At 42.4% G+C, this 13,823-nt stretch overlaps 1 protein-coding gene across 1 annotated transcript in view; it reads right to left on the reverse strand.

The window, feature by feature from the left end:
* gramd2ab (GRAM domain containing 2Ab) overlaps positions 1-13,374 on the reverse strand; it is a 30,252-nt gene extending 16,878 nt beyond the window's left edge. The window contains exons 1-2 of the mRNA XM_079267675.1: positions 13,273-13,374; positions 5,826-5,939 (exon numbers count right to left, since the gene is read on the reverse strand). Coding sequence (XP_079123801.1) covers positions 5,826-5,929 — 104 coding nt within the window. The 5' untranslated portion in view covers positions 5,930-5,939; positions 13,273-13,374. The remainder of the gene's footprint in view (positions 1-5,825; positions 5,940-13,272) is intronic.
* Between the last annotated feature and the right edge of the window lie 449 nt (positions 13,375-13,823).

Genomic DNA, 13,823 nt, shown 5'->3' on the forward strand with positions numbered 1-13,823 from the left:
TTTATACAAACACACACACATTTATACAAACACACACACACACACATTTATACACACACACACATATTTATACACACACACACACATTTATACACACACACACATACACACAGACACACACACACACACACAGCCACACACACACACAGACAGACACGCACACACACACACACACACACACACACACACACAGACACACACACACAGACACACACATTTATACAAACACACACACACACACATTTATACAAACACACACACACACACATTTATACAAACACACACACACACATTTATACAAACACACACACACACACATTTATACAAACACACACACACATTTATACACACACACACAGACATACACACACACACACAGACACACACACACAGACAGACACGCACACACACACACACATTTATACAAACACACACACATTTATACAAACACACACACACACACACATTTATACACACACACACACACATTTATACACACACACACACGCACACCCCCACACACATTTATACACACACACACACACACACACACACAGACAGACACACACACACACACACACTTCATGCAAATGAAGTCCTGACATGAGACACGATGTTCATGCAAAAATGAGATCGGCAGACAGACACTGTACACATCGCTGCAGTTATCGTTGATCTGTATGAAAGTAACTAAGTACTTCTACTCAAGTACTTTGGTTAAGTACAAGGTTGACATACTTGTACTTTTCTATCCTCTGCTACTTTTTAGTTTGACTTTTTACTGTAAAATCATGGAATATGAAGCAGTACTTTTCTCCTCATCTACCCAGTAGTACAAAGAAAGTATCGACAATCAACTCCACACTAATGAAGTACAACATTAAAATACTCTTATTTCTTAGTGATACAATCAGAATATAATATTCTTTAACAATAAAACACTGTGAAAGGAGCCGTTCTGCATTATGAGTACTTTTAGTTGTACTTTAAGTACATTTTACTTCTGAACTTCAGTAACATTGTGAAGTACTTTTGTGAAGTACTGAGTACTTCTTCCACCGCTGATCATTAATAACTGTGAATAAAAAGGGAACTAGACAAGAAGTGAAAGAATTCCCATCAGCCACTTGTGTTAGTTTGGTCCACTGGAGCATGCAGAGTGAGTGTGTGTGTGTGTGTGTGTGTGTGTGAAAGGAGTGATTGTCCACTGGGACACACACGCACCCACACACACACGCACCCACACACACACTCACACACACACACACGCACACACCCACACACACACCCCCCCCCCCCCCCCCCCACACACACACACACACATCAGATATAAAAGAAGTAATTATGCAAACAGCGCTGAAAGGAGAAAGTGGAGCAGAGAAAGAAGCTCGTTCACACTGAACATTTATATTTCATAAAGTTAAGAACGACGATCTTCATCAAATATGAATAAAGAGAAAATCACACAAGTACGAAAGAGGGTCGAAGAAGTTCAAATATATACAGGGACAAAATACAACTCATATTGTGAATATAATATAACATAATGAAATATTATAAAATACAATATAATACAACATAATATAATATAATGTAATACAACATAACATAATATAACATAATAAATATAATATGATGAGAAAAAGCCCAGAAAAAAAACTTCCACCAAAACACATTAACATTTTTAGTCATAATTATAAAGCTGACTTGTTGTGGAATAATTGTTATTTAAAACGTATATTGTGGTTGTATTCAGTCGCGTTCAGTCGCCTTCAGTCGCGTTCAGTCGCGTTCAGTCGCCTTCAGTCGCCTTCAGTCGCCTTCAGTCGCCTTCAGTCGCGTTCAGTCGCCTTCAGTCGCCTTCAGTCGCCTTCAGTCGCCTTCAGTCGCGTTCAGTCGCGTTCAGTCGCGTTCAGTCGCCTTTAGTCGCCTTCAGTCGCCTTCAGTCGCCTTCAGTCGCGTTCAGTCGCCTTCAGTCGCCTTCAGTCGCCTTCAGTCGCCTTCAGTCGCCTTCAGTCGCCTTCAGTCGCCTTCAGTCGCGTTCAGTCGCCTTCAGTCGCCTTCAGTCGCGTTCAGTCGCGTTCAGTCGCGTTCAGTCGCGTTCAGTCGCGTTCAGTCGCCTTCAGCCGCCTTCAGCCGCGTTCAGTCGCCTTCAGTCGCCTTCAGTCGCCTTCAGTCGCCTTCAGTCGCGTTCAGTCGCCTTCAGTCGCCTTCAGTCGCGTTCAGTCGCCTTCAGTCGCCTTCAGTCGCCTTCAGTCGCGTTCAGTCGCGTTCAGTCGCGTTCAGTCGCGTTCAGTCGCCTTCAGTCGCCTTCAGTCGCGTTCAGTCGCCTTCAGTCGCGTTCAGTCGCCTTCAGTCGCCTTCAGTCGCCTTCAGTCGCGTTCAGTCGCGTTCAGTCGCCTTCAGTCGCCTTCAGTCGCCTTCAGTCGCGTTCAGTCGCCTTCAGTCGCCTTCAGTCGCGTTCAGTCGCGTTCAGCCGCCTTCAGCCGCGTTCAGTCGCCTTCAGTCGCCTTCAGTCGCCTTCAGTCGCCTTCAGTCGCCTTCAGTCGCGTTCAGTCGCCTTCAGTCGCCTTCAGTCGCCTTCAGTCGCCTTCAGTCGCGTTCAGTCGCGTTCAGTCGCGTTCAGTCGCGTTCAGTCGCGTTCAGTCGCGTTCAGTCGCGTTCAGTCGCCTTCAGTCGCCTTCAGTCGCGTTCAGTCGCCTTCAGTCGCCTTCAGTCGCGTTCAGTCGCGTTCAGTCGCGTTCAGTCGCGTTCAGTCGCGTTCAGTCGCGTTCAGTCGCGTTCAGTCGCCTTCAGTCGCCTTCAGTCGCCTTCAGTCGCGTTCAGTCGCCTTCAGTCGCCTTCAGTCGCCTTCAGTCGCCTTCAGTCGCCTTCAGTCGCCTTCAGTCGCGTTCAGTCGCCTTCAGTCGCGTTCAGTCGCGTTCAGTCGCGTTCAGTCGCGTTCAGTCGCGTTCAGTCGCGTTCAGTCGCGTTCAGTCGGGTTCAGTCGCGTTTAGTTGTCTCGGTGGAGGATTTACATTCTGTTCAAGAAAATGTTTTTTATTCTCAATAGAAGATTTTCACAGATTTATTTCCATCATAATACATTTTAATTTCTCCCCGTTTTGAATCCTGGTGTTTCAGTGTTTGTGTGTTTGTTTATGGGTTTTAAGGGAACAATAGCTTCCTGTCAGCGACGGTGAATTAAAGCTTTACACACACACACACACACACACACACACACACACACACACACACACACACACACACACACACACACACACACACACACACACACACACACCTCCATCAGCCTCTCTCTGAGCTCTGCTGCCTGGAAACTTGAGCTGAATCCACGTGCTGCAGGCAAACTCACACACACTCTCAGCCTGTGATTCTGCAGCTTCTCCTTGCAGCTTGTTTCGTACGTGACAGGAATCACAGAGCAGAGAGAGGCTTTCCTCTGTGTATTGTGTGTCCTGCACCTCTCCTCATCTTTTATCTCCCGCCAAACACCCCCCCCACACACACACACACTCACACACACACACACACACAAAGCTGCCAACAAAACATATAGTTAGTTAGGACTGGTTCAGGTTCATAGTTAGGGCTGGTTCAGGTTTATAGTTAGGGCCGGTTCAGGTTTATAGTTAGGGCCGGTTCAGGTTTATAGTTAGGGCCGGTTCAGGTTTATAGTTAGGGCCGGTTCAGGTTTATAGTTAGGGCCGGTTCAGGTTTATAGTTAGGGCTGGCTCAGGTTTATAGTTAGGGCTGGTTCAGGTTTATAGTTCGTGCTGGTTCAGGTTGATAGTTAGGACTGGTTCAGGTTGATAGTTAGGACTGGTTCAGGTTTATAGTTAGGACTGGTTCAGGTTGATAGTTAGGACTGGTTCAGGTTTATAGTTCGGGCTGGTTCAGGTTGATAGTTAGGACTGGTTCAGGTTTATAGTTATGGCTGGTTCAGGTTTATAGTTAGGGCTGGTTCAGGTTTATAGTTAGGGCTGGTTCAGGTTTATAGTTCGGACTGGTTCAGGTTTATAGTTAGGGCTGGCTCAGGTCTATAGTTAGGGCTGGCTCAGGTTTATAGTTAGGGCTGGCTCAGGTTTATAGTTAGGGCTGGTTCAGGTTTATAGTTAGGACTGGTTCAGGTTTATAGTTAGGGCTGGTTCCGGTTTATAGTTAGGGCTGGTTCAGGTTTATAGTTAGGGCTGGTTCAGGTTTATAGTTAGGGCTGGTTCAGGTTTATAGTTAGGGCTGGTTCAGGTTTATAGTTAGCGCTGGCTCAGGTTTATAGTTAGGACTGGTTCAGGTTTATAGTTAGGACTGGTTCAGGTTGATAGTTAGGGCTGGCTCAGGTTTATAGTTAGGGCTGGTTCAGGTTTATAGTTAGGGCTGGTTCAGGATTATAGTTAGGGCTGGATCAGGTTGATAGTTAGGGCTGGTTCAGGTTTATAGTTAGGACTGGTTCAGGTTGATAGTTAGGGCTGGTTCAGGATTATAGTTTGGACTGGTTCAGGTTTATAGTTAGGGCTGGTTCAGGTTTATAGTTAGGGCTGGTTCAGGTTTATAGTTAGGGCTGGTTCAGGTTTATAGTTAGGGCTGGTTCAGGTTTATAGTTAGGGCTGGTTCAGGTTTATAGTTAGGACTGGTTCAGGTTTATAGTTAGGGCTGGTTCAGGTTTATAGTTAGGGCTGGTTCAGGTTTATAGTTAGGGCTGGATCAGGTTTATAGTTAGGGCTGGTTCAGGTTTATAGTTAGGGCTGGTTCAGGTTTATAGTTAGGGCTGGTTCAGGTTTATAGTTAGGGCTGGTTCAGGTTTATAGTTAGGGCTGGTTCAGGTTTATAGTTAGGGCTGGTTCAGGTTTATAGTTAGGGCTGGTTCAGGTTTATAGTTAGGGCTGGTTCAGGTTTATAGTTAGGACTGGTTCAGGTTTATAGTTAGGACTGGTTCAGGTCTATAGTTAGGACTGGTTCAGGTTTATAGTTAGGGCTGGTTCAGGTTTATAGTTAGGGCTGGTTCAGGTTTATAGTTAGGACTGGTTCAGGTTTATAGTTAGGGCTGGTTCAGGTTGATAGTTAGGGCTGGTTCAGGTTTATAGTTAGAGCTGGTTCAGGTTTATAGTTAGGACTGGTTCAGGTTTATAGTTAGGGCTGGTTCAGGTTTATAGTTAGGGCTGGTTCAGGTTTATAGTTAGGGCTGGTTCAGGTTTATAGTTAGGGCTGGTTCAGGTTTATAGTTAGGGCTGGTTCAGGTCTATAGTTAGGACTGGTTCAGGTTTATAGTTAGCGCTGGTTCAGGTTTATAGTTAGGGCTGGTTCAGGTTGATAGTTAGGGCTGGTTCAGGTTTATAGTTAGGACTGGTTCAGGTTTATAGTTGGGACTGGTTCAGGTTTATAGTTAGGACTGGTTCAGGTTTATAGTTAGGGCCGGCTCAGGTCTATAGTTAGGGCTGGATCAGGTTTATAGTTAGGGCTGGTTCAGGTTTATAGTTAGGGCTGGTTCAGGTTTATAGTTAGCCTGCGGAGGTTAATGCTACGACACCGAGCCGAGTTTCTGATTCTGATGTAATTTGCATTGAATGTTGTTCGTTCTGTACACATGACATCTATCACACATCCTGAGAGATCTTCCTCTGTTGCTCTCTAAGGTTTCTTCCTCTTTTCTCCCCGTTAAAGGGTTTTGGGGGAGTTCTTCCTGTTCTGATGTGAGGGTCCCAGGACAGAGGGTGTCACATGTGTACAGATTGAAAAGCCCTCTGAGGCTAATTTGTGATTTCAGGTTTATGGTAACATTTTGGCTGAGAGGTTTATCACGGAGGAAGCGGCGAACTGCAGTCACTCACCTGAAGGGCAGGGGGCAGTGTCCGTCCTCCTCCCTGGGGGGCTCCACCTCATGGTGGTGCAGGAGGCTGATGTCATCACTCTGATCCATATTCTCCGACATCATCGTTATCGGCCTGAAAAGGGTTCAGGAGGACAGAAGAAGAAGCGTTCAAACGAGGAGAATACTTCTGTTTTAAATCAGTCCCGATGTTGTCAGGGCAACATGGAGCTCCGTCACCGCACGGTGTTATAAATAAAGCTTTTATTTAAATTGTACCACGGTGTTTCTAAAAGACTGTGAGATGACGAGGAGGAGAGTGAGAAGTGGGAGGGCGAGCGAGAGATGCAGCTTCAGATAAAGTGTGACCAACATCCAGTGAGCTGAAGAAGAAATGAAACAGAACAGAAACACCTCTTCTTCAGTTTCTGTCCCGTCGCTGTGCTTCACCGGTTGCTTCGTACGAAGTACTGGTCAATGCGAGGCCCATGTCTCTGCTCTCTCCAGCATGTTGTCCTCCCTTGGTGGATCTTCAGGCCTAATGCTGATGTTACTTTCTCCCAACCACAAATGCACAGCTGAAGCTTGTGTCCTGCTGCTGTTGTGGTTGTGTCCTGTGCCGTGCTCTCTTTGTGCGTAGGCCTGTCCGTTCCTCGGTCTGTTACCGCGTTGTCAGTCTGTGAGCCATCTTGCGCCCCCGCTCTCGCTTGTCGTAGCAGTTAGCAGGTGTCTCCAACTAACTGAACCAGCGTTGGGGACTGCTGCCATGGGTAGCTAGCCCATCACGGCCCCATTGGGGTCTGTTCCCTCCCGTCAGCTGTCACTCGGTCTTTCCCATGTTGTCAGCTGTCCTTTCACAGCAGTCACTGGACAAGTCCAGATGGTCAGAATCAAAAAGTACAGGACGTGATGTTTGTCTGTCCTTTGTGGTGGTGAGCACTTCCAGGAAATCAACCTTGTTTTGAGTGGTTGACGATCGACAAGTGGGGTAATGTCCAAGTGTCCAGTGTGGTACATCGACTAGTACTTTGTGTACTAGTACTCCATCAGAGAGCGTCGCTGAGGGAGAGCTCTGATTGGTCCGAGGAGAAAAACCTTTGATCTGAAGCTGTGATGACGCCCAGATCAGATCGAACATGTGACCGACACACACACACACACACACACACACACACACACACACACACACGGACAGCCGATATTCTCTCTCTGTTTCCATGGCAACATGAGGAGGAGGTTCAGATGAAGTCATCTCTCAGACATTCAGTGATTCTACAGAATCAACTGATTTCCTTTTTTCTATTTTAGTTTGGGGATTAATAAACGGATCAATATGTGCTGCATCATATCAGATTATTGATTCATCTTGAGGAGTCCGTCACTCAGTTTCAGGTTTTTTGTCCACGCTGATGTTGGAGCGTCACGAAGTTGCTTTATATCCTGTTTGCATGTTTACATCCTGTTTACATCTGTTTACATCTCGTTTACATCAGTTGACATCCTGTTTACATCTGTTTACATCTCGTTTACATCAGTTGACATCCTGTTTACATCAGTTTGCATCAGTTTGCATCAGTTTACATCTCGTTTGCATCTTGTTTACATCCTGTTTACATCAGTTTGCATCCTGTTTACATCTTGTTTACATCCTGTTTACATCTCGTTTACATCAGTTTACATCTCATTTGCATCTTGTTTACAACCTACTTACATCAGTTTACATCCTGTTTACATCAGTTTACATCCTGTTTACATCAGTTTACATCTAGTTTACATCTTGTTTACATCCTGTTTACATCAGTTTGCATACAGTTTACATCTTGTTTACATCTTGTTTACACCCTGTTTACATCCTGTTTACATCTCGTTTACATCCCGTTTACATCAGTTTACATCTCGTTTACATCTTGTTTACATCCTGTTTACATCAGTTTACATCATGTTTACATCAGTTTGCATCAGTTTACATCTCGTTTGCATCTTGTTTACATCCTGCTTACATCGGTTTACACCCTGTTTACATCAGTTTACATCCTGTTTACATCAGTTTACATCTCGTTTACATCCTGTTTACATCAGTTTACATCCTGTTTACATCCTGTTTACATCAGTTTACATCTGTTTACGACCCGTTTACATCTTGTTTACATCATGTTTACATCATGTTCACATCAGTTTACATCTCGTTTACATCCAGTTTACATCCTGTTTACATCAGTGTACATCTGTTTACATCAGTTTACATCTCGTTTACATCCCGTTTACATCCTGTTTACATCAGTTTACATCTGTTTACATCAGTTTACATCTCGTTTACATCCCGTTTACATCATGTGTACATCAGTTTACATCCCGTTTACATCCTGTTTACATCCTGTTTACATCATGTTTACATCAGTTTACATCTGTTTACGACCCGTTTACATCTTGTTTACATCCTGTCTACATCAGTTTACATCCTGTTCACATCAGTTTACATCTCGTTTACATCCTGTTTACATCCTGTTTACATCAGTTTACATCTCGTTTACATCCTGTTTACATCCTGTTTACATCAGTTTACATCTCGTTTACATCCTGTTTACATCCTGTTTACATCCGTTTACATCTCGTTTACATCAGTTTACATCCTGTTCACATCAGTTTACATCTCGTTTACATCCTGTTTACATCCTGTTTACATCCGTTTACATCTCGTTTACATCTGTTTACATCCTGTCTACATCATTTTTACATCATTTTTACATCAGTTTACATCTGTTTACATCCTGTTTACATCATTTTTACATCAGTTTACATCCGTTTACATCCTGTTTACACCATTTTTACATCAGTTTATATCCGTTTACATCTTGTTTACATCTCGTTTACATCCCGTTTACATCCTGTTTACATCATCTTTACATCAGTTTACATCGGTTTACATCCTGTTTACATCATTTTTACATCAGTTTACATCAGGTTTACATCTGGTTTACATCTGTTTACATCCTGTTTACATCAGTTTACATCTCGTTTACATCTGTTTACATCCTGTTTACATCAGTTTACATCCCGTTTACATCCTGTTTACATCAGTTTACATCCCGTTTACATCCTGTTTACATCATTTTTACATCCGTTTACATCTTGTTTACATCAGTTTACATCCCGCTTACATCCTGTTTACATCAGTTTACATCTGTTTACATCCTGCTTACATCATTTTTACATCAGTTTACATCAGGTTTACATCTGGTTTACATCTGTTTACATCCTGTTTACATCTCGTTTACATCTGTTTACATCCTGTTTACATCAGTTTACATCTCGTTTACATCCTGTTTACATAATTTTTACATCAGTTTACATCTGTTTACATCCTGTTTACATCAGTTTACATCTCGTTTACATCCTGTTTACATGTTTACATCCTGTTTACAGTCCTTCAAAATAAAATAGAAAGGGCTGCTGGAGACCAGATGGAGATCCGGAGAGGATGGCAGGCTCGTTAGTTAGCTAGCTTATCCATCTCAAGATCTGACTAGTTAACGAGCTAGTCTCGAGAGCTGACGAGTTAACTAGCTAGTCTGCAGAGCTGACTAGTTAACTAGCTAGTCTCCAGAGTTAACTAGCTAGTCTCCAGAGCTTTATTTCTAAGAGTGTAGATCTAGATGCCAACAATGGGCCGATGAAAAGAGGCCGTAGAGGAGTATGAGAGATTAGCTGCGGAGACATGGACAGATGCGCGCGCGCGCGCACACACACACACACACACACACACACACACACACACACACACACACACACACACACACACACACACACACACACACACACACACACACACACACACACACACACACACACACACACACACACACAACCAAAAACATGATCTCCTGGCGGAGATAATATAAATAACAGTTTGTTTCTTCTGTCCAAACGTTATGTATTCTGATGTGTCATTAACATTTTAGAATTGTTTTACCACTGTGTTCTTTGAACAAGTTGTATAAATATGTTGAATACTTCATAATTGAAGTACCAGAGACAGAATATCATCTACACCAGGGGGGTCAAACTCATCTTCACTCTGGGGCCACATCAGCATCACGGCCCCTCAAAGGGCCGGCTGTAAATGTCAGACGGTGTAAATGTAACCACTCCTAACATATTTAGTTTAGTTTCCGGGATATCTGTGACTTCCACAACACGTACTAAGCAGAAATAGAGGTTATTGTTTCCATGGTTAATGGCGGACAGTTGAACGGCTTTCAGGGCGATAAGCCACGCCCCCTCTCCGGCGTCCAGTGCGAATGAACACAAATAGCCCCGGAGAGACCGGCGGCGCAAATGGCTCAACTCAACTTCTTTTTTATACTCAAACATCTCCGCGACTTATTGAGTGGCGTAATAATCGCGCGACACAACAAATCGACAATGAAATCCGTTGCCAACTCTTTTAATTATCGATTTTATCGATTCGTTGTTGCAACCCTACAGACAATTGGAACAGCAGCTGACTCGATGACATCACCACCTCAGCTGGTCTCATGAGTTTAATCCGCTTTGTTCTGTAAAGTATTTTTACAATCAAACTAAATATGACAACCCTGCTGTTTTCATTTTCATTTAAAATCAAAAATGATATATTCTTATTTACATATATATACATACATACAATTATATATGTATATATAAGTAAATATATGTATGTGGATCAGATCCCGCTAGCAACACCTCACATCTCCGAAATCGTCGGAGCAGATGTTTAAATCGGCTGAATCTTGACAAACCGACCACAGATTTGGTGCTTAAACAACTCAGCAACAGACTCCGAGAGTGACGGTCGGAGTCTGGCAATGTTCCTGAGATGGAAAAAGGCAGTTTTGGTGATGGACTTGATGTGGGACTCGAAGGAAAGGGTGGAGTCCAGGATGACACCCAGGTTGCGGACTTCAGGAGATGGGGAGATGGAGCAGCCGTCAACCTCGAGGATGAAGTCACCAACCTTCCGGAGCAGCGCCTTGGGTGCCACAACCATGAGCTCTGTCTTCTTGGTGTTGAGTTTGAGGAGATTTGATGACATCCAGGTTTTTATTTCATGCAGACAGTTGACAAGAGACTGAGGGGGGAACTGGGAGGATGGAGTAGTACTGAGATAGATTTGAGTGTCATCAGCATAGCAGTGGAAGTTCAGTCCGTGATGGCGGATGATCTTGCCGAGGGGGAGCATGTAGATGGTGAAGAGGAGGGGGCCGAGCACAGAGCCTTGGGGCACGCCATGATTGACTGGGGCTAGGGGGGAAATAGAGCCGTTGATGGAAACAAACTGTTCCCTGTTATGGAGGTAGGATGAAAACCAGGAGAGGGCGGTGCCAGTGACCCCTAGAAGGTCAGATAGGCGGTTGAGGAGGATGGTATGGGAGACAGTGTCAAATGCTGCAGAGAGGTCCAGGAGGATGAGGATGCTGAGGCGGCCAGATATATTGTACTTTATGCTGTACAACATCTCAGAGGTACATAGTGTACTTTTACTGTACTACATCTCAGAGGTACATATAGTACTTTACACTGTACTACACCTCAGAGGTACATATTGTACTTTATACTGTACTATACCTCAGAGGTACATATTGTACTTTTTACTGTACTACACCTCAGACGTACATATTGTACTTTATACTGTACTACACCTCAGAGGTACATATTGTACTTTTTACTGTACTACACGTCAGAGGTACATATTGTACTTTATACTGTACTACATCTCAGAGGTACATATAGTACTTTACACTGTACTACACCTCAGAGGTACATAAAGTACTTTATACTATACTACTTCTCAGAGGTACATATTGTACTTTATACTGTACTACACCTCAGAGGTACATAAAGTACTTTATACTATACTACTTCTCAGAGGTACATATTGTACTTTATACTGTACTACATCTCAGAGGTACATAAAGTACTTTATACTATACTACTTCTCAGAGGTACATATTGTACTTTATACTGTACTACACCTCAGAGGTACATATAGTACTTTATACTGTACTACATCTCAGAGGTACATAAAGTACTTTATACTATACTACTTCTCAGAGGTACATATTGTACTTTATACTGTACTACATCTCAGAGGTACATATTGTACTTTATACTGTACTACATCTCAGAGGTACATAAAGTACTTTATACTATACTACTTCTCAGAGGTACATATTGTACTTTATACTGTACTACACCTCAGAGGTACATAAAGTACTTTATACTATACTACTTCTCAGAGGTACATATTGTACTTTATACTGTACTACACCTCAGAGGTACATAAAGTACTTTATACTATACTACTTCTCAGAGGTACATATTGTACTTTATACTGTACTACAATCTCAGAGGTACATATTGTACTTTACACTGTACTACACCTCAGAGGTACATAAAGTACTTTATACTATACTACTTCTCAGAGGTACATATTGTACTTTATACTGTACTACACCTCAGAGGTACATAAAGTACTTTATACTATACTACTTCTCAGAGGTACATATTGTACTTTATACTGTACTACATCTCAGAGGTACATATAGTACTTTACACTGTACTACACCTCAGAGGTACATATAGTACTTTATACTGTACTACATCTCAGAGGTACATAAAGTACTTTATACTATACTACTTCTCAGAGGTACATATTGTACTTTATACTGTACTACATCTCAGAGGTACATATTGTACTTTATACTGTACTACACCTCAGAGGTACATATTGTACTTTATACTGTACTACACCTCAGAGGTACATGTGTTTACTGTAGTTTTTTGTTCCCAAAGAGATTGAGATTATTAAAACATAGTATAATACATTAATAAATGATGTATTATTCCAGATTAAAGTACCTGCAGTAAAAGGAGCTCTGCCTTTAAAGTGATGAACACATTAATGCATCAATAAATATAAAAGTATAATAATATTAGTATTCTGCATCATGAGTACTTTTAACATACTTAGAAGTGGAATAAGTACTCAGATATTTTAATGAAGTAAAAATAGAAATACTACAATGTAGAAATACTCGGTTACAGTAAAAGTACGAAAGTATAAAAAATATACTTAGTACTCATGATGCATAATATTTATTATATTATATTTAAGTAGCTGTACAATGTTGCAGCTGATATTATAATTGTGTATATTTATTATTTGATTATATTTTATATGAATACTCTATTTAATGTACTTCAGTAAATGTACTTCTTAACATTCCACCACCACCACCAGTTACCAGCGTCAATATTAAAAATACTACTCCCAGTACTGCTAGTACAACTGCTACTGCTTATACTAATACCTCATTATCACAGTATTTAACGTGGTAGTACTGCTACTGAGGTACCTGCAGTACTCCCACCATCAGCAGCAGCGTCTCCTCACACATTTCACAGTTTTTGTACAACAGACTCGGTCCTACCTGTGTGTACTGTCCAGTCTTCAATCAGGTCCGCCGGTGTACTGCAGGTACTCGGTCCGTCCGGCAGCACCGAGGACACGGACACACGGACACACGGAGCGGAGCCGCTGGTCGTCCGCTGGACCATCAATCCACCGTCAAGTTCACACCGTTCAACAGACTCTGAACCGGAAGTGACAGGAAGTGGCCTTCACGATAAGAGCACGATACATGAACAAATAAAAGCGTGGGAAAAGGCGATATCAGGCCTGTAATTTATAGCTAATTAAAACAACAACCTTTAAACTACTTTTTACTTGTCTTGATTATAAAGCAGCATTATAAACAACAAATAAACAAACGTTGTTGTTATTGACAGGAGAGACTTGATAAGATGGAGATCTGTCTGTCAGTGTACCTGTTCTCAGGTGTGCTGTGTGGTCATGTGATTAAACACATAATGATGCTTTTATTGCTCCTGTTTTTACCGTAAAGTGTCTGAGTACCTTTACAGCTCTATACTAATTAAATGTGTTGTTAATATTATGACGATCAAAGAGCGTAAAGTCAGA

Source organism: Melanostigma gelatinosum, assembly GCF_949748355.1.
Source record: "Melanostigma gelatinosum genome assembly, chromosome: 1".
In the NCBI taxonomy this organism is placed as follows: domain Eukaryota; kingdom Metazoa; phylum Chordata; class Actinopteri; order Perciformes; family Zoarcidae; genus Melanostigma; species Melanostigma gelatinosum.